Here is a 24,064-nt window from a genome sequence, read left to right as displayed (position 1 = left end):
TGTTGCTTGTCATAATGTAGCCACCACCCAGTTCCATTTGTTGCCACATTGGTTTCCTGTTGCTGCTGTAACAAATTGCCACAAACTTAGTTGCTTAAAACAACACAAATTTACTATCTTACAGTTCTGGAGACCAGATGTCCAAAATTGATCTTAAGGGGCTAAATTCAAGGTGTTGGCAGGGTTGTCACCTTCTAGAGACTCTAGAGGAGAATCTGTTCTTCGCCTTTTCCATTTTCTAGAAGCTGCCCACATTTCTTAACTCATAGCTCCCTTCCATCTTGAAAGCCAACAATTACATCACTCTGACATTTGCTCCTGACTTCTCTTTCCCTGACTCTGACCCTCCTGCCTCCCTCTTCCACTTACAAGAACCCTTATGATTACATTGAGCCTACCCAGAAAATCCAGAATTATCTCCACATCTCAAGATCATTACCCTAGTCACATCTGCAAAGCTGTTGCCATGTAAGGTAATGTAGTCACAGGTCCTGGGGATTAGGATGTGGATCTCTTTGGAGGACTGTTATTCTGCCTACCACTGTTGCTAAATGGGAATGCAGGCCTGGTATGGCCAGACCTTCTCGTTTGTTTTTGTTTGTTTTTTTCTGTTAAAGCTAGAAATCTGCATTTTTATATGATAGTGCAGAAAAGAATTAACATAGCAGGTCTGAGATTGCTATCCTCAGAAAGGCCTACTTACAAGGTTGGCCATTGGCTGGCATCTGGGAACTTGGCTCTTGAAGTGTTTCCAATCAGCAGTTAACTGACAATGATGGTTCGTTATGCCTAGACTGTTAATGTAAATAATATGGTTTATGCGGAACACCTGCTTTTCTTCTAGGAGTCTGGAATTTTTGTATGTGCTAGGCAGAAGTGCCTATGTGACTGATACCCAATAAAAACCTTAGATGCCGAGTCTCTAATGGGCTTCCTTGGGCAGAAACACTACAGGGGAATGTTTCTCTATTTTGTGAGCCCTTATGGAATGGAGAGGGCATAGATTACTTCAGACTCCCCTGTGTGTCTCCCCCTTACATTCCAGCTGTGTATCCCCCCTACCTTGATGTAAAAAATCTTAGTTGTGAATACAGTTTTATGCTGAGTCCTTCTAGTTCTTCTAGGTAATCTCCTAGCAGAGGGGTGATCTTAGAGATAGCCCAACATAAAAACAATTCTTGAATTTTTTCATATTCTAAATGTTTCAGAGGTTAACACAAAACATTTCTGAGAGCCAAACAAAACATTTCTGAAAGGGAATTTGGTCTTCAGCCTGCCAATTTGTAAATTCTGACTTCTTAGACTTCCACCCTAATTTTAGTCCCATCTCTGAAGTGAAACAATTCAATTGACACACACTTAGCAAATGCCTACCATATGCTAAGCATCATACTAGGAACAAAAAACACAAAGGTGCCCTGGCCGGTTTGGCTCAGCGGTTGGAGCGTCCGCCTGCGGTCCGGAGAGACCCGGGTTCGGTTCCTGCTAAGGGCACGTACCTCGGTTGCAGTTTGTCCCCGGCCCTGGTTGGTCGTGCGGGTGGCAGCCACTCGATGTGTCTCTTTCACATCGATGTTTCCCTCTCTCTCTCTCTACCTCTCTCTCCCTCCCACTCTATCTGTACCAAAAAATAAAAAAATAAAATAAAATAAAATAAAAACACAAAGGTGAATAAGACACAGTCCTTACCTTCAACAAGTTTTCTGTGTAGTAAGATGGAAGTGTGCACGAATAAATGCAGCCATGATGCACTACACGCACTAATATAAGTGAATAAAATGCTCTAAGAATCCAGATAGCTGCTTAAAGTGCTTTGCTGTGTCTGTGCACAGTCCTAAATTCATCTGGTCCTCACAATGTGAAGTTATCCCCGTTTTACAAATGAAGAACCTGAACCTGAAGGTCAAAGACGTTTCGGGGTTTGCCTAAGATAAAATCTCTTTCAGTATTCATCTTGCTGGGGTGAGGGTGCACAAGGGGAAAAGAGAGCCAGGGAAGGATCGCAAGAGGTTATGTGTTCTGTAATTACCAAAGGTTCTTGCTCTGTAGAGACCATGACCCCATTTCCCAAAGCAGCCTCACTCTATGCTGTTGTCAGTTTTCTTTTACATGAATGAGTCTTGTTCTTCCAACCAGATGGTAAGTCCACTGAGAATAGAGACCTTGTCATATTTCACTGTTTTCCTTTCCATGCCCTGCCTAAGAAAGTTGCCATGCTAGTTATTTTATCCTACTGTGTTATGCTGTTAGACAACTCTAGCCCTAGGAAATACTATGGTAGGAGAGGCAGGTGAATCCTTTCCAAGTGACTAGCCAGGGAGACAGACTTCTTAAGGGCGTGCCAAAGGGTACATGAGGCACTTCCTGATGAATTTCACCAATGAATGGAGACAGCTAGAAAACATAAGGTATGTAAGGGAAAACAGAGGTAAATTGAAAAGCTAATTCTTGCAAGAAGTGGAAATTAAACATAGAAAGGAGTAGCTCCTGCTGAGGCCTCCACCTGAGTACTGAGGGTGTTAGGATGCAGGTCGTAGTGGGCCATGGTATTGCTCAATTGATTGAGCCTCGTCCCATGAACCAGGAGGTCCCAGTTTTGATTCCTGGGGCTTGAATCCCAGTCAGGGGCATGCAAGAGGCAGCCAATTCAAGTTTCTCTCTCCCTCTCCCTCTCCCTTCCTCTCTCTGAATATATATATTCCCCCCATGACTGAGGATGTGAAAGTCAAAACCGGCCATGATATCAGAATCTTCATTTTCTTTTTTCCTCTTTAGCGTCAACAAACATTTTGATACTTCACAACAATGCTTTCAGGGTGGAATCGTCTCCTTCTCATGAATGAAGAAGCCTAGAGCTCAGTGACATTAAGTCACCTGCCCAAGGTCACACAGAGCAGTCAGGTTGCGAATCCAGGTGCTAAGGACTTCAGTCCAGAGTTCCCGCGGTTCTGGCAGCAGGAGAGCGGGCAGGTGGCAGTGGCAAGGGCTCACTAATAGTGACGGCACTGATGACGAGGCCACTGTCCGGCGGGCAGCGGCCGAGCTGAGGCAGATTCTCCGAGTTGGCCCTCGCAGACAGGCTGCGGGACTCGGCTCGGCGGGGCAGTCTAGAGAATCGGCACCCTGGGGCTCAGGCTGTGCAGCTCGCGGTCCTCGGCCGCACACAGGCGTTGGCGAAGGCCAGCCGTCCCGGCCAAGGACCGGCAGGCGGCGTGCAGCCGCAGGGGGTTCCTCAAGGACCGGCCGGAGCCAGACAGCCGGTTGGAGCCCCTAGGCAGGCAGGGCGGGGAGGGCACCGGCCAAGACCTGCTGCAGCCACCCAGGGAGAACACTCTCTACGGCACCCGGCCTAAGTCAGAACACCTGAGCGACCGGCGCCCCCATGACGCAGGTGCAGGCGAGATGCGCTCTGGCTCCGCGCCCTGCGTACCTGCAGCGGAGCTCGAGAGCCCGGAGTGTCGGCTCAAAACCGAAAGCGAGGGGTTAAAGCCCAGGTTGCTGCTCTTAACGCAAGTCGTACAGGTGAGGGACCCGGGCTGGACCTGAGGTAGGGGACCCGTTCTGGCCCCACCCCTCGGAGCCGCCTACCCCTCGGGGGGCGTGGCCTCCGGGCCTCTCAGCTTCCAGTGGGCGAGCGAGCGGGAGGGCGGGGGATGGAGGGCCCGCCCCAATATATAAGACCGGTGCCGCACTGCAGCTGGCGCACTTCTCACTGAGACCCGTCACCCGGACTCTACGTGAGACCCACCACCCGGACTCACCATGGTGAGTGCGGCCCGACAGAATCTTGCCCGTCCCCTAATTGCCCCTCTCCTCCAGGGACGCTCCCTCCCGAGATGCTCGGAGCCCTCCATCTGGCGTTCCGGATCTCGAGGAGGTGCGAGGGTGTTTGCATTACCTCTACCCCCACCCCCACCCCGTCCTACTGACTTTGGCCGAGCCGTCTTGTCCACTTTCGAAGGCTGGGGAAGGGGGTGGGTGGAGTGGGATTCTTCACTAGTAGAGAGGAGCTCTCCTGGAGATCCCTTCCTGCTCCACCAAGGATTTGTACCCTAATCCTCCTAAGGGGAGTCACGCGGTCCTGCGCCCAGTTTCCGCGGGCGAGGGAGACCCGTTTGGCTGCCCTCCGCCACTAGCCTACCTACCCGCCCGCCCCCAGCCCTCCTCCCAGTCCCTGGAACTGACCGAACACGTGCTTGGCGTAAGAAAGTGGAAGGGGGTCAGGTTACTTGGTCAAGCATCCCCTTTTCCTCCGACTGTGTGTGCATCCCTTCTACCCACATCCTCCCCCTACCGTGACTCAGCACCCCGCTTCTGAGCCAGGAATGGGGTTCGGTCTCGTGAGGCGAGCTGGCCCCTCTCCCGCCGGAGCCCGGTTGCGCGGACGGGCAGAGACAGCTGTCGCTGAGCAGTAGCGCGGGCCGAGGCCAAGTTGGGGGGAGGGGAAGAGGTGTGTGTAGGGGGTTGGTATTTATAGCCCGGGAACGGGGGCCGAAATCTAATTCTCGCTTTCTGCTGGGATGTAACTGGAAAGAAGAGGGGCAAATAGGGCCAGGGAGTAGGATGGCGCTCATCTTGCTGCGGGCAAGGCAGGTTATCTCTGAGGCCTCACCGCGGGTTCCGCTTCCTCATGAGTATTTGGAAGCCTTCACCCCGCCATTTCCGTGTTGGGCAGGGAGGCTGCGCGGCCTGGTGCTGCACCACGTTGGCGCTTCAGGGGTTACTTTCAGACTGGCACGGACTAGCCTAGGGCAGCGACTGCCACAGTGCTCACAACCCTTATTGCCCTCACCTGCCCTCTGTGCTCACCAGCAATATCGCTGCAGGTGGGGAGAGGAGCCAGATGAGATTGATCCCCAGAGCCAGATGGGATTTAGAGGTGGGGCAGAGGGCATCCTGATGGCAGTGTGGTCAGTTGATGCCAGACTGAAAGGCTGAGACATCTTTGCAGCCCACAGAAAAGAAAGGGGGAGAGGGTTATATGCAATTCTAGTTATTCATCCTCAAAGCAAAGAGTTAATTGACTAGGGGCCGGTAGCTACAAACTCAGGTCTGAAAAGCCTGTCTTTTCTCAGGCTCTTGAGAAGCTGGTTTTATGGGAATAGAGATAGAGGAACAGCTGAAAAGTTGCTTGTCCTTGTCTCAGTTACTGCAGTGTGTGCTGCTCTCATATGCACTTGCCCTCTCCATCCTCCCTGAGTAGCCTATGAATGTGGCAGGGTCATGTGGAGCCACAGCTCTTAATTGACAAGGTCCCCATGGAGAAGTAGGCTAAGGGGCTGGCCTGCCTTACTGGGTGCCTCCAGTTGGGGAGTCCTATGCAGGGAAGGACAGGCTGCAAGCCTTTTCTGACTTCTGTCCAGCCCCAAGCCTCCACTTTTGCCAACTGAGTCATCCTAGCTAGTAGGTGATAGGGTGGGAGAGAGGTTTATGAGGTGAGGACTTATGGATGTAGAGCTTATGCTGTGTCCCTTCTCTTTATCCCTCAGCGTGAATGCATCTCAGTTCATGTGGGGCAGGCAGGTGTCCAGATGGGCAATGCCTGCTGGGAGCTCTATTGTCTGGAACATGGGATTCAGCCTGATGGGCAGATGCCCAGTGACAAGACCATTGGTGGAGGAGACGACTCCTTCACCACCTTCTTCTGTGAAACTGGAGCTGGAAAGCACGTGCCCAGGGCAGTTTTTGTGGATTTGGAGCCTACCGTAATTGGTGAGAAAAGGGGGGGTAGAATTGAGGGGAGTGGAGAGTGACTCTAAAGCTTCTTTCTGGAGAGAAGGTGTCTAGACCTGGCTTTCTCGCCCTGAAAACTCCTCGCCCAGTTTGACTCTAAAGGAGGCAATCTAATCATAGGCTGGCCTGCACAGCAGGTCTGGGTTTCTTTCACACACTGATATCTTAGAGTGGCAGAAGGATGAGCTATTCCACATATCTGGCTGCAGCTACCACATTGAGGGAGGGCGATCCTGGCTGAGCACAGCCTTGTGGTTTGGGCCCTGATGATGTGGTTTATGCCATTGCAGATGAGATCCGAAATGGCCCATACCGGCAGCTCTTCCATCCAGAGCAGCTCATCACTGGGAAAGAAGATGCTGCGAACAACTATGCCCGTGGTCACTATACCATTGGCAAGGAGATCATTGACCCTGTACTGGACCGGATCCGCAAACTGGTGAGAGTCTGGCATGGAAGGGAGGGAGCTTTTGAGATGATGCTAATGGTCAGGAACTTTTTTTTTCCAGGTCTTTTTCAGGAAGTCATCTCTAATTGTACATGTTCCAGAGCATGTTGCTGCTGTGAAATACTCATTAGTCTTAGCCCTGGCTCCTGAGATGTATAGGCTTTTGTGGAGCCAGAAGATAGAGTTCCTTAGGCTGAGAGTTCTCTCTTTCTTGCCTTTCAGTCTGACCAGTGCACGGGACTCCAGGGCTTCCTGGTCTTCCACAGCTTTGGAGGGGGCACCGGCTCCGGCTTCACCTCACTCTTGATGGAGCGGCTCTCTGTTGACTATGGCAAGAAATCCAAGCTGGAGTTCTCCATCTACCCAGCCCCCCAGGTGTCCACAGCCGTGGTTGAACCCTACAACTCCATCCTCACCACCCACACCACCCTGGAGCACTCAGACTGTGCCTTCATGGTGGACAACGAAGCCATCTATGACATCTGCCGCCGCAACCTGGACATCGAGCGCCCCACTTACACCAACCTCAACCGCCTCATCAGCCAGATTGTCTCCTCCATCACAGCTTCCCTGCGCTTTGATGGGGCCCTCAATGTGGACCTGACAGAGTTCCAGACCAACCTGGTGCCCTACCCACGCATCCACTTCCCCCTGGCCACCTATGCGCCAGTCATCTCTGCAGAGAAGGCCTACCACGAGCAGCTGTCCGTGGCAGAGATCACCAATTCCTGCTTCGAGCCTGCCAACCAGATGGTGAAGTGTGATCCCCGTCACGGCAAGTACATGGCCTGTTGCCTGCTGTACCGTGGAGACGTGGTGCCCAAGGATGTCAATGCTGCCATTGCTGCCATCAAGACCAAGCGCAGTATTCAATTCGTGGACTGGTGCCCCACGGGCTTCAAGGTGGGCATCAACTACCAGCCGCCCACTGTGGTACCGGGAGGTGACCTGGCCAAGGTACAGCGTGCTGTGTGCATGCTGAGCAACACGACCGCCATTGCCGAGGCCTGGGCCCGTCTGGACCACAAGTTCGACCTGATGTACGCCAAGAGGGCGTTTGTGCACTGGTATGTGGGCGAGGGCATGGAGGAGGGTGAGTTCTCTGAGGCTCGGGAGGATATGGCTGCCCTGGAGAAGGATTACGAGGAAGTTGGCATCGACTCCTATGAGGACGAGGATGAGGGAGAAGAATAGACCAACTGCCTGGAGCCCACTCACTATGTTTATTGCAAAATCCTTTTGAAATAAACAGTCTCATTGCACGGTTTCTTGTTCCCTCTGTGAGTACTTGAGCTTCTGCTGCCTTCCTCTTTCTGCTGCTGCTGCTGCTGCTGCCCTATTTGCTGCTCATGACCCTTTTCCCTTCCATGGCAGAAGGTGAGACCTGCCAAGGATCTCTGCCAGGCCCAGGAAACATGACCCCAAGGACGTTGATGTAATATCCTAAGGGGCACCCAGGATAGGGAGGAAATGAGGACCGAATCCTGGACCAGTCTTTCCAGCCACAAGCTATTGAAGGATATGAGTCTTCGCTTTCTTTCCAAGTAGAAGTTTAAGTCCAGCAGTCACTGTATTTGTTAGACTAGTACCCTATACTTCCTGCTGCGTCTGCATTCACCGACTCTGGAAGCAAGGCTTGGCCCAGGCACCTCTGTTATGAGGGCTTGGGAGTGGGGCTGAGCTGGCCCAGAGTTCCTTGGCATGGAGCCTAGTCATAAGCTTGGGGGATGGGAGGGAACACGGCCATCTAGAGTTGTTTATGTGACTGCATAAACAGCTTTGCATAGCTTACTGTCTTGCTGTTTTGCTGGGGCCTAGGGCTGTGCCATTAAAAGTCAGGTCATCTCCCCTTTGTTTGTGCTTTCTTTCTGGCCTCAGCCTCTGTGCTAGCTGGTGGGAGCCTCTTGCCAGGGCCCTAGGGAAAATTCCTACTTTGCTAATAGGCACCTCGGGACCCACACTGACATCAGCATGTGGGGGTGAGCAGGGTTGGGGGAAGGAAGCTTCAGTCTCAGAAGCAGGTAATGCCAACCCTGCCCTTGCCCCCCCTTCCTATGATTCAGGTACAAAGTGCCCTTCCCTAGGGAACAGGTTCAAGCCCAGCAAAAGCAGGGACCCTGTTTACTCAGCAGGGTAGGCAGGAAGTGGCAGTTGGATACTGCCACACCACACTGGCCTCATTAATCATTAACCATATGTGAGCTAAAACCGTGTGGGAGACTCGGAGCCAAAATGGCTGCTACCTCCACTCCCTTTGCCCCAGGCTAAGGCTGAGAGACCTGTTACAGTGCTGTCCCAAAGCTTCCCCAGGTGTCTCCACCCGAAGCCCTTGCCTGGAAAACCGGCTGGGCTGCTCTGACTAAGCTACCCACTCCTGGGAATGAAGAAAAGAATAAGTTGAATATGTATTTAGGGGACCCTTGTCCCAGTTCTTGGCATAGAAGCCTGCTCAAGCCAGAACAGCTTTAAGGTTATAACTAAGACAAGCTAGAGGAACTGTCCATTGCCAACCAGCCAGATTTAAGGTAAGGATACCTATCTCATGTGGAATGATGAAGTCACTCCAGTCATTCTTCCCAGGCTGTTCCTTGGAAATGGCAACTAGATTTTGGGCCCCTTGAATCTCTTCTCTCACTCCAGGAACAATGAGACTAAGATCAACACCAAACTGCTTTCACTTTATTCTTCTATTTACACATTCTTCTGCTCCCAGATTTGGAGGCAGACCATGATGTAAGCTCAGCAGTCCTACTCGGATCCTTTACCAGATTCTATCAGTTTCCCTTTCCCCATCCCCTACCCGCCACCCCCCAACTCAGACTCCCTGTCCAGTTCTGGGGGTAAGAGAACAGAGCAGAGACAGAAGACTGAGCTGATTCTCCCCAACACCCCTGACCCCAACTATCAGAGAGCAAGCTTGGATAGACAGGATGGAGATTCCAGTGAGGGATGGGGGCCTCTTTCCAAGGCACAGGGGCCACCTCAACATGGCCACTGGTTCAGATTTGGGTAGTGTGCTGGCCCGGAGCTGGGGGTTGCAGTGCCTCCAACTGACTGAGGAGGAAAGGAATATGAGGGCGCTGCTGGGGGTCCACAGTCATCATCGAGGCAAGCAGCTGCCGCAATGCCAAAGAATGCCTGTGGAAGGAAGAGGGCAGGGTGACTGAGGGGCACTGATCCGCCATGCCGAGGCGCCACCTTCAGTACTGTCAAGGAGAGTCTGAAGTGCTTGGTGCCCCTTCTATTGCTCACCTGGGGCTTTGTGGGATTCTGAGTTGGTTCTGTACAGCCAGGGCCACACTGTCACCCTTCTGGAACACCATGTCATAAGGGCCTTCCCCAAACATCATAGCATATAGCACACAGCCTAGGGACTGAGCATAACTTGGTTAGTCCATAAAATGGGACCAGTGGAGGTTATAACTCTCTTAGTTCTGTAGTGAAAGGAGACTACATAAGCTAAAAGGATTATACTGACTTCAGCCACATGCTACCACGAGGGCACAGAGAAACTGCCAGTTAGCTGGAGACCTCTGCTTAGCCACTGTCTTCAACCTTGACTCTGTACCAACCCTGTTCAAAGGGCAGGGTTTTACCACTTCCTGAGCAATTGAATACAGTGTCAGTGACAGTTCCCAGGAAGGAAGTTGAGGGGGATGGGGTCATACATGGTTCCTGGGGCCCCATGCACTGGAAACCAAAGACCTACTCCTCGACTTCACAGGAGGTACAGAGCAACACTCCTCTCCACCCAGATTCCCACCCAAACGCTCCTCACCCAAACATCAGTCCGCTCATCGATGACACAGTGGCTCTGCACAGAGAAGAGCTCCGGGGCCCGGTAGGAAATGGTGCACCGCTGGGCTGCCCAGTCCTGGAACAGTGGCCCCAGAGCTCAAAAAGTGAGGCACAGGTTATGGTCATGTGACCAAATTGGGGAATGCACCAGAAGAGGTCAGGGATGGAAAGCAGGTGGGCAAAGGAAACTGGAGACTCTTACCTGAAGAGCCAGAGCCTGGCGGGAGCCCTCCACACAGATGCGTGCTTGATTCATGGAACCCAAGTCCATTAAAACTGGCTGCCCCTCATCTCCAAGCAAGATATTGGTGGGCTTCAGGTCCCTGTTGGGAAGTGGAAATGACCCATGAGCATCTCTGAATAGGGAGGCTAGAATCCCAGGGGCAAAAAAAAAAAAATCACAGGGGCTGTTCCTTGGGAGGAGAGCCGAGATCTCTCATTTCTCCTGGTGGGGCTTTCTTTCTGCCCCAGAAAGTACAAAGGGCCCTACCACTGACCTGTGGGCATAACCCTGGGCATGAATGGCCTCAAGGCCTCTGCAGATGCCCAGCAGCAGCTGAAGGATTTGATCTTCAGTCAAGAAGTTGTCTTTGTCTTTCAGCCTTTCTATCTCGTTCCACAGTGTACCTCTCTGCAACACAAGTATCCCCACAGTTGTTTTCTGAGCTTCTGCTCCCTAAGCCTGATCCCTTCTCTATTTCAAAAGTCTATCCATCTTTCACCACACACACCACACCTTACAGTCCCATTTAGATTCCTCTAAACTCCAAATTTGAAGTGGTCAAATCCAGGACATAGCCTCTGCTTCCTAATATACTTGACTGCTCACACAGCCCTTGGATGGTGGCTCTGTTGCAACCCCTCCATAGCAAGGAGACTTTCTGACCTTGAAGAAAGGTAGCAGCAGCCAGGCCTCATGTTTAGTGCCCCGCTCCTTCACACAGTAAGCCACGAGGTGAAGGATGTTGGGGTGATGGAAGAGATGATGCATATCTGCTTCTCGTTGGGCCTCCTCCAAGTCCTGCTGCTCGTGACACAGGATTCGCTTCAGTGCGTAGAAGTGTCCATCATGTAACCCCTCCACCAGGTCCACATAGCTGAACCCACTGTGGGCCAAAGGGGTCAGTGAAGGACCATGGTCATCTCCCACACAGCTTAGACCCAGAGGAATTCCGGGGGGGGGGGGTGTCTTTCCCATTTAGTAGAAACCCTCCCAAAAGTGGCTCTAAGAGAAGTCTTAAGATTATTACACTTTGAGCTCTAGAGCTGGGACATAGTAATCTTTAAGGTTCTGTGGTCATAACCCAGTGCTCTGCGCATGACAGAGGCTCAATAAACAGTAAACAGTCAACATTTATTAAGCGCTGTGAACCAAGCACTGGCCAGACCTTTTATATGCATTATCTCATTTAATCCTCACAGCTCCATCAGTTACACACGATAGTAATTATCTCCATTAAGCAGATGAAGAAACCATGGCTTATCAAGGTTACACAGGTGGATTAGGAGGCCTGGCTACAGAATCTACTCTCTTGACCAGCATGTCACTAGGCTCTGTCAGGTGAGTTAAAAGATAGGTTACAGAATAAAACCTTTGTGACCCTATCATGTGCTGACTACTGTCCTTCAATCACCATAACCCTGGGGACTAGTGATTTCCAAACACTCACCCCTCCCCCAGTTTCTGAATGAAGAGGTAGCGCTTATTGTCAATGATGACAGTTCCCGGAGAGCAGATACACAGTGCGTGGCCCATAATGTCTCAGTCATCCTCCTCAAGCACAGTCTGAGGCTGCCAAAGGGTTCGTCCAGGTTGAGTGGGCTCTTCCAGGCAATGCGCTGGGGGCCCAGAGGATCATACTGGAAGTAAAAGAACGGCAGGGTCGGGGGCCGAGCACGGTCCAGACGACCCCTGAAGTCCTAATGTGGAGAGCTCAGGCCCAAGTCTCGGAATCTGGAGAAAACGGGGACTGGCGATACCACCTCCAAGCAGCTGGGATCAGGTGCTTTAAAGCCTCAGGCCACGCAGCGACTACCAGAACGCTTCCGGCACCACCGGCCCACCTGTGGGAGCCCCGGTCCCCCACGCCCGTCGGGCCGCAAGGCAGGGCACAGGGCAGTTCCCGGGGGAGGGGGGTGCGAGGCTCGGGACCATCCCTTGCAGAGCCCACCCACGGCCTCGGCGTGGAGACCCCGGGGAGTCCAGCTGAGCTTCCCCACTGACCTGGCTTGGGCAGCAAGGACCGGAAGCCGCGGTTGCGTCATCACTCCGCGCCGAGTAACGGCCTGCGGTATCCTAGCAATCGCCTGGCATCCGGAGGATGTTGGGGGCGCGGAGCTGACCAGCTGGGGGCGGGCTAGGCCTGCGTGAGGAGCGGTACCAGGACCCGGGTGAGGGTTCCACACCTGGCCTTTAGTAGGGGTCAGGACGCCAGCACCTACGCCGGGGGGGAGCAAAACCGGGCTCGGCCCGAGGCTCCCGGGACCTCCATTTCCCAATGCCGAAGGTAGGAGTCCTCATATCTCTCGCGCGCTGGGTGGCTGACTACAGTCCAGTGAGGGGGTGGGGGTGAGGAGGATTCAGGGAGGGGTGGGTGCTGGCGACCTGGACTTCTGGAGCTCTGATCAGTACAACCCTGTGGGCTCTGACTTATGTCCCAGCACCCTTATCACTGGTTAAGAGCTCAGGTTTGAACCAGACTAGGGTCTAAATTTGGCCGTAATAATAGCCCACTAGCTGTGTGACCTTGGACAAGTTATTTAATATCACTTTCCCTATCGATAAAATAGGTATATCAGTACCTAAGGTTAAGTGCATGATCCATGAGGCCAGATTGCCTAGTTCAAATCCCATCTCTACTAAAGTGTCACTTTGGACAGGCTACTTAATATTTCTGTCCCTCGGTTTCCTTATCTGTAAAATTCAAATGATAATTAGCTACCTCATGGAGTTGTTTTAAGTGTAAATGATATGTGAAGTGCCTCGAATAATCTGACGCATAGTCCTCAGTAAGTGACAAACAGAAGTATTAGTATTATTACCCTGGTCCTCACGTCCCAGGCTTGGGACTGTGAAAGCAAGAGTAATGGAAATTCCCAAGCCTTGGCACCAAGCAGTTGTCCTTGACATCTCTTATCCTGGCAGGCAGGGATAAATTGGAAAAGGGGCACACATCCAAAGAAGATGGAATGTCCTGGATGGTGTTTTTGCTGAAATAGTGCTCTCCAGAAAAAATATCCCTTTTCTAAGCTACCTCCCCAACACCCCCTTACATATCACTGGGAAGATTTTCCTAGTTTCCCTTGGTTCTGAACCTGTTTTAGCCCCCCGCCCCGTTATGACATTTATCTAGATTTAACCTGCTTTGTGTGGGCCTTGTGCTGGACGCTGTGGATTCAAGATGAACAAAGCACTTCCAACCCTTAGGGAGCTCAGTCTAGTAGAGCACTGATTCTCAATCTCGAATGTGCTTACGATCGCCTGGGAATCTTGTTAAAATACAAATTCCGATTCTATACGTCTGAGTAGGACCTGAGACTCTGCATTTCTAACAAATTCCCAGGTGACGCTGATAAAGCTGGTTCAAGATGTAGAGGATTTTACAAACTAATAGAGTAGTGGGAGACAAAGTCCAGGCTAACTGCCTGGCAACTTGAGGTGGTCTCCGCCTCTCCTTGCTCGCTGAAGTTCCCTCCCAGGAATCCACCACGTGACAGTTGGACCGCTGTCAAAGCGCCATGGCGCTGAGGAAGCCGCTCTGCCTTCCCTCCCTGCTGCTGCTCCTGCTGCTGCTGCTGCTGCTGCTGCCCCAGGTGAGATAAGAGGATTGAGCCAGCCCGCGGTGAGGCTGCATCAGATCTGGTGTAGGAGACAAAGTGAAAATAAGAAAACACTCTGCAGAGCCAGTAGTACCATCTCTCTGCTCTTGGCAGATGCCCACCCACACGCCCATACCTCCCCCTGCCTCTCCTTCAGACCTCTGCTAAGCACGTCTCTCCCTTTGCAGGCAGACACTCGGTCGTTCGTAGTGGATTGGAATCAGGATAGATTCCTCCTGGATGGGGTTCCGTTCCGCTACGTGTCTGGCAGCTTGCACTACTTTCGGGTACCTCGGGTGCTTTGGGCTGACCGGCTTTTCAAGATGCGAATGAGTGGCCTCAATGCCGTACAGTTGTAAGAGGGCTCAGGAAAGCCATGGAGGGGTGGGATTTACTCTTCCTACCACCCCCTTAAAAAGGGGGTTGGGACTGGAAAACTGGGTGGGTATGATGAGGGGTTAGAGCTCTGGGACTTCCAGGCCAAGGGTGGGCCAGGACCTCCTTCCAACAGCTTCCTGGAGATTCCTTGCAAGGCCAAGAGCCCTTATGTCTCCAAGGCAACTCTCCATGCATGCTTTGGGTCCTGTTAATCTCTTCCTTTCTCAGTTATGTGCCCTGGAACTACCATGAGCCAGAGCCTGGGGTCTATAACTTTAATGGCAGCCGGGATCTCATTGCATTTCTGAATGAGGCATCTATAGCAAACCTGTTGGTCATACTGAGACCAGGACCTTACATCTGTGCAGAGTGGGAGATGGTGAGTTAGTTGAAGGGATAGAACAAAAGCTACCCATGTGGGTTTCCTAGGCTATTCCCTTCTGCCCATACTCTAGGGCCACTTCCAGCACTATCTTAATTTTTTCTTAGACAACAAAACCCACATGCTTCTTTGTTGTCTTTGTTTTTGTCTTAGGGGGGTCTCCCAGCCTGGTTGCTTCGTAAACCTAATGTTCGTCTGAGAACTTCAGATCCAGGTGAGTTGAGACAAAAAATTTCACACAAAAAGAGCAAGTAATGATGACAAAATGGGTCATTTGGGTGTCCAAAACAGAAGAGACCATCGCCAAACGGGAGATCATTAATATATATTGAGTGCTTCCTTCATGCCCAGAAGAATACTAGAAACTGGGGAATCAGACAGACCTAATCCCTGCAATGGAGCTTGTAATATAGTAGAAGAAACAGATTTTTAAAATATGTTTTTATTGATTTTTTTAGAGAGAGAGGAAGGGGGAGAGAGAGAGATCGAAACATCACTGTGAGAAATATCCATCAGCTGCCTCCTGCACTCCCCCTACTGGGTATTGAGCCTGAAACGCAAGCATGTGCCCTGACTGAGAATCGAACCATGACCTCTCAGTCCATGGGACCATGTTCAATCCACTAAGCCACACTGGCTGGGCGAAACAGATTTTTTAAAGAAACCCCAAACCTGTAATATTATTGCAAATTATAAAAACACCACACAAGAAAATAGAAGGAGTTGAGATAGTGAATAATAGAGAGGACCTCTTTTAGGAAGGGAGGTCAGGAAATGCTTTTCTGAAAAGGTGACATTCAGTTGACTCTAGGGAAGGAAATGCTCTGGTCATATGAAGAGTGAGGTGCAAATGACCAGGTAGAGGGGATGGTATATTCTAAGGCCCAGGGATCGGAAAGAACATGGCATGGTTGAGGCCAGCATGGCTGGAGCATAGTAGGTAAGGGAGAGAGTGGTATAACATAGATTGGAGATAGAGAGGAATTACTGATGCAGGACCTAGTAGGCCATTGTAAGGGGTTTGCATTTTATTCTTAGCATAGTGGAAAGTCTTTGAAAGAGTTTAATCAGAGATGTGACATGATCAGATTTGTTTTCAGATTACTTTAGCCTGGATATGGAGAATGGATTGAGGGGAATAAGAATAATGGTGAAGAAACCAATTGGGAGACTAAACCTGTAGTTGAGGAGATGATGGCTCCTGGACTAAAGTGATGGTGGTGGAAATGGAAAGAAGAGAGTAGAATTGAGATATAGATCGGGGATAAAATCACCAGGACTTATTGATAGATTTTGATGGAAGGGGTAGTGGTGGGGGCATTGTGAATGGGATCTGAAAAGAAAAGGATGAAGTTTCTGGCCAGTCAAGATGGTGGTGCCATCTACTGACAGGGAGAAGATAGAGAAGACAGGGTGTGGCAAAGGAACAACTTTTTGGGAGAACATAGTTCAATTTTTATAATTTCGTACCTATCTGAGGATATTAAGAAAGCAATAGGATATGTGCATATGGAGCTTAGGGGGAAGTCCGGGTTAAAGATATACATTTGGGAATTATCAATCTACAGATGGCACTTAAATTCATGGATACTAAGATATCACCTGGAGAAAGAGTGTAGAGAAAGAAAAGATGAGAACTCAAGATTAAGTTCCGAGATACCCAATATTTCATGGAGTTTGAATTTCATTTCAGGTGCATATAGGAAGTCATTAGAGCAAGAGAATAATTTTATCTGATTTATGCTTTTTAAAAAGATCACTCTGACCCAGCCAGTGTGGCTCGGTGGTTGAGTGTCAACCCATGCACCAAGAAGTCACCAGTTCGATTCCCGGCCAGGGCACATGCCCAGGTGGTGGGCCTAGTCCCTAGTGGGGGACATGCAGGAGGTGACCAGTTGATGTTTTCTCTCATTGATGTTTCTATCTCTCTCTCCCTCTCCCTTCCTGTCTCTAAAATTAATAGAGGGGGGAAAAAAATAAAAAGATCACTGTGCCCTGGCTGGTGTGGTTGGTTGAGCATTGTCCCATGCACTGAGAGGTTGCCAGTTTGATTCCTAGTCAGGGCACATGCCTGGGTTGCCAGCTAGATCCCCAGTAGTGGCATGCAGGAGGCAGCTGATCAGTTTCTTTCTCTCTCTCTCTCTCTCCCCCCCTCCCTCTTTTCCCTTCCTCTCTCTAAAATCAATTTTAAAAATTTGCCCTGGCCGGTTTGGCTCAGCGGTTAGAGCGTCGGCCTGCGGTCCTGAGAGACCCGGGTTCGGTTCCCGCTAAGGGCATGTATCTCGGTTGCAGTTTGTCCCTGGCCCTGGTTGGGTCGTGTGGGTGGCAACCACTCGATGTGTCCCTTTCACGTCGATATTTCTCTCTCTCTCCCTTCCTCCCACTCTATCTAAACATAAAATGGAAGAAATGTCCTCGGGTGAGGATAAAAAAAAAAAAAAAAATAAAATCAATTTTAAAAATTTAAAAAAAAAAAGATCACTCTGGTAAATGCTTTATATCTGCTAAGGAATCTCCAGGTGCTGTTTCATTTCTTAGGGTATTGGAGAACTTTAAGCCCCGATGGCATTTCCCAAACTCAGCTCACTATGAAATACATTTTAAATGATAAAGTATTGATGGAATACCCACATGCAATCTGTCTCTATTTTTTTAAATGGTAAAAATGGTGAGTATTACGTGTAGTCTCTCACTTCCTTTTTTTATTGATTTTTAGAGAGAGGTTGGGAGAGGGAGAGACACATCACTGTGAGAGCGAAACTTTGATTGGCTGCATAACCCCTACCATGGATTGGGCATGTGCCCTGACCAGGAATCAGCAACCTTTTGGTGCACAGAATGACGCCCAATCAACTGACCCACACTGGCCAGGGCTGCAATCTCTGGTTTTCCCAAGAAAACCAGTAACTTCTCTGGACCGCAGGCCGACGCTCTCACCGCTGAGCCAAACCGGCCAGGGCGAAAACCAGTAACTTCTTTATCGTTAACTCCATGGTGATTTCTCAGACCTCTTCCTCCTTGACCACTAAGCAGCATTCAGCACAGTTCATCACTATCTTTGAAATACATTTTTCTCTCAGCGTCTATGATACTACACTTATCTGGTCTTTGCCCCTCTCCCCACAATCTTTCTGACCACTCCTCAATCTCTTACTGGCTCTTCTCCATTTCCCCTTCTGCTAAATGTTTGAGTGTTTCAGATCTCAGTCCTTGGATGCTTCTCTTTTCTGTCTAAGTTCATGTCCTGGATGATCTCATCCATTTGCATGGCATTAAATTCCACCTAATAACTAATGACTTTGAAAAATGGTAACTCCAGGACCTTCCTTTGGCCCCCAAAAACATATATCCAACTGCCTACTTGACTTCTGCATTGGAAGATCTAAAATTCATAATCATACAACTAAGCTCTTGGTATTGTTTCCCAAAGCAGCTATTCCTACAATTTCCCCATCTCAGTTAATGGCAACCCTATTTTCCAACTCATCAGACTAAACACTATAGTATAATCCTTCATGTCTCTCTTTCTCTCACACCCCACACTCAGTCCATCAGAAAATTCCGTCAGCTTTACCTTCAAAATATATTGAATTCAACTACTTTTCATCGCTTCCACTGCCACCACGCTGGTTCAGAACACCTCTCTCAGCTGGGTTACTTTAACTGCTTCCTAACTGGTTTCCCTTCTTTGACCTTCCCCTATATAGTCTATTCTCAATACAATAGCCAGTGTGATCCTGTTAAAACATGTTTAAATATATATATCAGATCATGTCATTTCTCTGCTTAAACCTCTCCAACAGGTCCTCATCTCATTCAGAATATGAACTATAGATTCCTTAAAATGGTCTACCAGTTCCTACTCTGGCTGGTTTGGCTCAGCGGTTAGAGCATTGGCCCATGGACTGAAGGACTGAGGTTCGATTCCCAGTCAAGGGCACATACCTGGGTTGCAGGTTCCATCCCAGCCCTGGTTGGGGTCAACCGATCAATGTGTCTTCTCTTTCTCTCTCTCCCCCTCCCTCCCTTCCACTCTATCTAAAAAATATCCTCAGGTGAGGATTAACAAAAGTCCACTCTATCTAAAAAATATCCTCAGGTGAGGATTAACAAAAGAAAAAAAAGGTCTACTAGTTGCTAGTTGGCTCAGTTACCTCCCTTACATCTACTTTTCTCATTGTTTGCACTGACCTCATTGCTGTTCTTCAAACCCATCAGGTCTTTTTGCAGAATCACCTTCATAGTAAGGCCTTCCTTGGGTCAGCCTCTAAAATTTAAGCTCTCCCCCAACCCCACCATTTACTTAGTTTTTTAAATCCACACCCAAGGATATTTTTCCATTTATCTTCAGATAGAGTGGGAGAGAGGGAGGGAGAGAGATAGAGATAGAGCAACATCTCCGGGAGAGAGACACATAGATTGATTGCCTCCCAAACGATCCCGACCAGGGCTGGGGACCAAACTGCAACCAAAGTACATGCCCTTGACCAGAATCGAACTCATGACTCTTTGGTCCTGGGGCCAGTGTTCTAACCATTGAGCAAATCTGGCCAGGGCCCCATGCCACCATTTTATATCTTCCTTTCATGTTTTATTTTTCTCCTTGGCATTAACCTACTATATTTTATTTATTTATTTATTTATTTATTTATTTATTTATTTATTTATTATTTTAAAATTTCACCAGAGGATACTTGTCCACTGATTTTAGATAGTGTTTAAGGGAGGAAGGGAGAGAGAGAGAAAGAAACATCAATGTGTTAGAGACATATTGATTGGCTACCTCCTGCACAACCTCAACCAGGGCCAGGTATGGAACCTGCAGCCCAGGTATGTGCCCCTGACCAGGCACCAAACCCATGACCCTTCAGTCTGCAGGCTGATGCTCTAACTGCTGAGCCAAACCGGTCAGGGCAAACCCACTATATATTTTACCTATATAATGTACTATCTGCTTCCCTCACTAGAAAGGAAATTCCACAAAGAGAGATTTTTGTCTCTTTTGTTCTTTTCTGTATCCCTAAAACCTAGAACAGTGCTTGGTGCTTAGTCACCACCCATAATAAAAAGGAATTAAATCTTTTAAGAATACAAAAATATCCTCCAAAATATCTTTAACCAAATCCACCTTCAAGAGTCTGCTATCTGCCCGGCCAGTGTGGCTCAGTGGTTGAGCATTGACCCATGCACCAAGAGGTTGCTGGTTTGATTCCTGGTCAGGGCACATGCCCAGGTTGTGGGCCCAATCCCCAGTGGGGGGCATGTAGGAAGCAGCCAATCGGTGTTCTCTCTCATCGATGTTTCTACCTCTCTCTCCCTCTCCCTTCCTCTCTTTGTAATGTCAATAAAGGGGGGGAGGGTAGTCTGCTATCTGCTAGGCATTGTCCTCAGTGATAGGGACCAAGCAAATGAACTTGACAAAGTTCCTGCTCACTAGTGGGGGAGAACAACAGGAAACAATTACATAAATAAATGTTTAATTATAATTGGCAACATGCTTGAAAGAGAAGTGAGGTGATATGAGAGTGTGTAACAGGGTGATCTACCCTAATCTGGGATATCAAAGGCTTTCTTGAGGAAGTGAAATATATGAAGACCTGAAGACTGGGTTGGAGTTGGCTAGGTAAAGGAGAGTAGGGAAGTGTCAGGCAAAGGTAATAACATGCATGAAAACCATGAGGATGAATCAACAAAAATCACAAATAGGAGTTGAGATTTAAGGCATGACTTAAATTATCTGGACTGTCGATTACATCAAGGTCAGGCAATCTACATTTCTGTGAATTTCCATGCTAGTTCATAGCAATCTCAGGTGTACATCGATTACATAATAATAGCTCCATGAGATGTGTTTAACATTTTTGTTACATTTAAAAAATAAGCTTACAAGAAACACTGGTTTCAGGTTTCCTGTGCTCAAATTTCATTGCCATGCAAATATACTAGTGCTTAGGGTTGAGAGCTTAAAAGTTACTGCTTCCCACATTTAGTTGTGGACAAGTGGGATATAAACTTCAGTCCAAAGTTCAGGCAGCACTGAAGTTGCTGGCATTGTGGGGATGGTGGAGGTGGTGGGCCCTAATGAGCAGAGCACTGCTCCTTCCTTTAGACTTCCTTGCCGCAGTGGACTCCTGGTTCAAGGTCTTGCTGCCCAAGATATATCCATGGCTCTACCACAATGGGGGCAACATCATTAGCATTCAGGTACAAATGGAAAGTTGACTGGGCAAGGGGAAGGAGGTGACAGGGGTCCTTAACCTTCTCTACATCATAGCTGGGCTCCTCTTTTCCTTTTTGCTGGCAGGTGGAGAATGAATATGGAAGCTATAGGGCCTGTGACATCAGCTACATGAGACACTTGGCTGGGCTCTTCCGGGCACTACTAGGAGAAGAAATCTTGCTCTTCACCACTGATGGGCCTGAAGGACTCAAGTGTGGCTCCCTCGAGGGACTGTATACCACTGTAGATTTTGGCCCAGGTCTCCTGAGCAAGGGTTAGGAATGGAGTCTGGGGAAGGGGCACCTCTTCTGATGTTTATCTTTCACCTGTGCCTCCTTTCTGCAGCTGACAACATGACCAAAATCTTTGCCCTGCAAAGGGAGTATGAACCCCACGGGCCATTGGTGAGAAGCCAGAGGGGAGGGCAATCAAGGCAAGAGTCAGGGTTGGGAATGGGTCGAGCTCAGTTCCCCATCATGCTCATGGCTCCTTTCACTTCACACTAGGTGAACTCTGAGTACTACACAGGCTGGCTGGATTACTGGGGCCAGAATCACTCCACACGGTCCATTACAGATGTAACCAGAGGACTTGAGAACATGCTGAAGTTGGGAGCCAGTGTGAACATGTAACTGGAGACACCAGGGTCAACATGAATCTGTAACTGGGTGTTGGGGATGAAAGTTAAGATTCCATGGGTCAGCTGTGCCTTTTCCTCCACCTTCCCCCACTTCAGGTACATGTTTCATGGAGGTACCAACTTTGGTTACTGGAATGGTGAGTTCAGATGTTCCCTGGGGCGGAAGGAGGGAGGTAGCAAGGAATGAGAATCTGAAGGCTGGGTAGTTTAGGATATCTAGAAGGAAGCTGGATACGGCCACCACTGCTCCCTCTGAAGGCAAAAGTTTCTGCATGTGCCTAGATAATATTGAATTAATTAAATTGGTTTAACCCCAGGTGCTGATGAGAAGGGACACTTCCTTCCAATTACTACCAGCTATGACTACGATGCACCAATATCTGAAGCAGGGGACGTCACACCTAAGCTTTTTGCTCTTCGAAATGTCATCAGCCAGGTGCCCTACCACTTCATTAAGCGCCAAAGGCTTTTATTAATTTGGGGGAAGGAGTGCCTAAATTGTTTGTAAAGGGTTCCCAGAAATCACTGGTGGTTGTCTGGGCTACAGAGCCCTGTGAGCACTTCCCACTTGCCCAGCTGGGACTACATGGGGAGATACACACAAGTATGTGCAAAATTACAGGATCTTCATGACCCCTGAAGCCCTTCCCTGGATGCCAGGTTAAGAACCCTGTGCTAGGGTCTTGGAATAGGGGTGGTGTGGTTTTTCTATGGCTCCTGAGAGAATTTGGGCTCAGTTCCAGGAAATCCCCTTGGGACCTTTACCTCCCCCCAGCCCCAAGATGATGCTCGGACCTTTGACCCTGTACCTGGTAAGCTCCTTCCCACTTCTTCTGATTCTACCCTATTATCTTCTAAATAGCCCTCCATTCTGCCCTTCCCTCTCTTCTGAAACTTCCTTTTATTCTGAAACTGCACCCTTATTCTAATAGGATGGGTATATGCTGGATTTCCTGCACTTACTGTGCCCCCAAGGACCTATCCATTCCATCTTGCCAATGACCTTTGAGGCTGTCAGGCAGGTAATGCATAATCCCACATCCAGGGGTTAAGGCAACCTTCCTCAAGGTCTGCATCTTCCCCACAGTATCATTTTTTATCTGTTTATCATAAGTACTCATTCTTCCACACCCAGGACCGTGGCTTTATGTTGTACCGGACCTACCTAATGTACCCTGTTTTTGAGCCAACACAGTTCTGGGTTCCAAACAACGGAGTACATGACCGTGCCTACGTGATGGTAGATGGGGTAGGAACCTAATTCCAGGCTACCTTGTGAGCCCCCTTTTCCTCTCCTCCCAAGCACCCTTTAGTCTTAAGTTCCCCTATCTACCTTTTCCCACTGCCTACCCACATTTGCAGGGGGTCCAGGATAAGCTGGGATGAGAAAGAGTCTGCCTAAGGGTAAGCTTCTAGAATGGATGGGTGTTTGACAGATGGGCTACCTTCTCTTTGCCCTCTGAATGAATATCCTAATGTGGCTTCCTGTTTGGTGGCCAGGAGCTAGATTCTGAGCCCTTCCTGTCATAGATCCTCTTATCCACAGGTGTTTCAAGGTGTTTTGGAACGAAACATGAAACACAAACTATTTTTGACGGGGAAAATGGGGGCCACAGTGGATGTCTTGCTGGAGAACATGGGGAGGCTTAGTTTCGGGTCTAACTACAGTGACTTCAAGGTGAGCTAGCTTTGCCCATCCCCTCGCCCCCATAACTTTATTGACCAAATATAAAAGATAGGGGCCTGATGGAAGATAAGCAAAAGCCATGTCCTTAGCAAAATAGTGGCTTGCGGGGATCTAGACATGGCTACTAGTTGCATCTCAGGGCTTGATTAGGGACAGTCTCACCTTACAGGTTATTGAATGATGAATTTTCATTTACCCTCTTCACAGGGCCTATTAGAGCCACCAATTCTGGGGCAAACAATCCTTACCCACTGGCTGATGTTCCCTCTGGAAGTTGATAAACTTGTAAAGTGGTGGTTTCCCCCTCAATTGCTGAAAAATTCACGTCCTCAAATTCCCTCTGGCCCCATCTTCTACTCCACAACGTTTTCAATTTTAGACTCAGGTGGAGACACATTTCTCTTTCTACCTGGATGGACCAAGGTACTGCTGATGGTGGTGGTCGGGTGGGGGTGGGGGATGATGAGACAGGAAAATCATGGAAGAAAAGGGAGCAGAAGTTGTTATTCTAATTAGAAATCCAAAAGAGGATGATTCTATCCTTTTGACAACTAGCCATTTATTATTTTCCTCTCTCCTCCCTCCACCACAGGGCCAAGTCTGGATCAATGGGTTTAACTTGGGCCGGTACTGGACAAAGAGAGGGCCACAACAGACCCTCTACGTGCCAAGACCCCTGCTGTTTCCCACAGGATCTCTCAACAAAATCACATTGCTTGAGCTAGAAAATGTGCCTCCCCAACCTGAAATCCAATTTTTGGATAGTCCTATCCTCAATAGCACCTTGCACAAGACATACATCTATTCCCTCTCAGCTGATACACAAAGTGACTCTGAACCAATGGAGTTAAGTGGGCACTGAAAGGTAACCCTTGGACCTGGGTGGGACGTGGAGTGGGCAGGATCCCTCGGTGCTAGCCATGGTGACCACTAAGTATCAAAGGCCACAACAACTGTAC

At 49.2% G+C, this 24,064-nt stretch overlaps 3 protein-coding genes across 12 annotated transcripts; 2 read left to right on the top strand and 1 right to left on the bottom strand.

Moving 5' to 3' along the window:
* The first annotated feature begins 3,660 nt into the window (after nucleotides 1-3,660).
* TUBA4A (tubulin alpha 4a) lies at nucleotides 3,661-7,448 on the top strand. The gene is made up of 4 exons (XM_036254145.1): nucleotides 3,661-3,765; nucleotides 5,490-5,712; nucleotides 6,024-6,172; nucleotides 6,404-7,448. The coding sequence occupies exons 1-4, from the start codon at nucleotides 3,763-3,765 to the stop codon at nucleotides 7,373-7,375; spliced, it is 1,347 nt and encodes a 448-aa protein (XP_036110038.1). The 5' UTR covers nucleotides 3,661-3,762; the 3' UTR covers nucleotides 7,376-7,448.
* A 1,390-nt stretch (nucleotides 7,449-8,838) lies between these two features.
* Nucleotides 8,839-12,313, bottom strand: STK16 (serine/threonine kinase 16). 4 transcript variants are annotated; one of them, XM_036254146.1, is made up of 8 exons: nucleotides 12,204-12,313; nucleotides 11,650-11,839; nucleotides 10,866-11,085; nucleotides 10,477-10,610; nucleotides 10,182-10,302; nucleotides 9,960-10,055; nucleotides 9,434-9,555; nucleotides 8,839-9,319 (listed from the first exon to the last, which is right to left on the bottom strand). In XM_036254146.1, exons 2-8 carry the CDS (start codon nucleotides 11,733-11,735, stop codon nucleotides 9,181-9,183), a joined length of 918 nt encoding a protein of 305 aa, XP_036110039.1. In that variant the 5' UTR covers nucleotides 11,736-11,839; nucleotides 12,204-12,313; the 3' UTR covers nucleotides 8,839-9,180. The 4 variants fall into 4 exon arrangements, with proteins under 4 accessions (XP_036110039.1, XP_036110041.1, XP_036110042.1 ...); XM_036254148.1 differs by lacking the exon at nucleotides 12,204-12,313 and adding an exon at nucleotides 11,963-12,179; XM_036254149.1 differs by lacking the exon at nucleotides 9,434-9,555.
* A 61-nt stretch (nucleotides 12,314-12,374) lies between these two features.
* Nucleotides 12,375-23,993, top strand: GLB1L (galactosidase beta 1 like). Of its 7 annotated transcripts, none has more exons than XM_036254139.1 (17): nucleotides 12,375-12,486; nucleotides 13,679-13,792; nucleotides 13,987-14,153; nucleotides 14,405-14,555; nucleotides 14,712-14,772; nucleotides 20,668-20,762; nucleotides 20,863-21,037; nucleotides 21,124-21,182; nucleotides 21,285-21,406; nucleotides 21,515-21,555; nucleotides 21,736-21,854; nucleotides 22,156-22,230; nucleotides 22,351-22,440; nucleotides 22,554-22,667; nucleotides 22,965-23,096; nucleotides 23,313-23,528; nucleotides 23,698-23,993. In XM_036254139.1, the coding sequence occupies exons 2-17, from the start codon at nucleotides 13,718-13,720 to the stop codon at nucleotides 23,965-23,967; spliced, it is 1,962 nt and encodes a 653-aa protein (XP_036110032.1). In that variant the 5' UTR covers nucleotides 12,375-12,486; nucleotides 13,679-13,717; the 3' UTR covers nucleotides 23,968-23,993. The 7 variants fall into 7 exon arrangements, with proteins under 7 accessions (XP_036110032.1, XP_036110031.1, XP_036110037.1 ...); XM_036254138.1 differs by having other exon boundaries at nucleotides 13,543-13,792; XM_036254140.1 differs by having other exon boundaries at nucleotides 12,381-12,486; nucleotides 13,668-13,792.
* The last annotated feature ends 71 nt before the right edge of the window (nucleotides 23,994-24,064 follow it).

The sequence above is a fragment of the Molossus molossus genome, unplaced genomic scaffold, assembly GCF_014108415.1.
Source record: "Molossus molossus isolate mMolMol1 unplaced genomic scaffold, mMolMol1.p scaffold_m16_p_11, whole genome shotgun sequence".
Classification (NCBI taxonomy): Eukaryota; Metazoa; Chordata; class Mammalia; order Chiroptera; family Molossidae; genus Molossus; species Molossus molossus.
The sequence above is the reverse complement of the archived record's forward strand: the minus strand, read 5'-3'. Positions and strand labels throughout refer to the sequence as shown.

Bases quoted from the DNA above. Each gene is read 5' to 3' on its own strand.
- GLB1L (XM_036254139.1), top strand. From the start codon at position 13,718: ATGGCGCTGAGGAAGCCGCTCTGCCTTCCCTCCCTGCTGCTGCTCCTG. The intron at 14,154-14,404 runs GTAAGAGGGCTC...TTCCTTTCTCAG, and splicing joins GGCCTCAATGCCGTACAGTT to TTATGTGCCCTGGAACTACC. The intron at 21,407-21,514 runs GTAACTGGAGAC...CCCCCACTTCAG, and splicing joins TTGGGAGCCAGTGTGAACAT to GTACATGTTTCATGGAGGTA.
- TUBA4A (XM_036254145.1), top strand. The intron at 5,713-6,023 runs GTGAGAAAAGGG...ATGCCATTGCAG, and splicing joins TTTGGAGCCTACCGTAATTG to ATGAGATCCGAAATGGCCCA. The intron at 6,173-6,403 runs GTGAGAGTCTGG...CTTGCCTTTCAG, and splicing joins TGGACCGGATCCGCAAACTG to TCTGACCAGTGCACGGGACT.
- STK16 (XM_036254146.1), bottom strand. From the start codon at position 11,735: ATGGGCCACGCACTGTGTATCTGCTCTCCGGGAACTGTCATCATTGAC. The intron at 11,086-11,649 runs GTGAGTGTTTGG...TTTGGCCCACAG, and splicing joins ATTCAGAAACTGGGGGAGGG to TGGGTTCAGCTATGTGGACC. The intron at 9,556-9,959 runs GTGAGGAGCGTT...AGTTATGCTCAG, and splicing joins ATGAGCGGACTGATGTTTGG to TCCCTAGGCTGTGTGCTATA.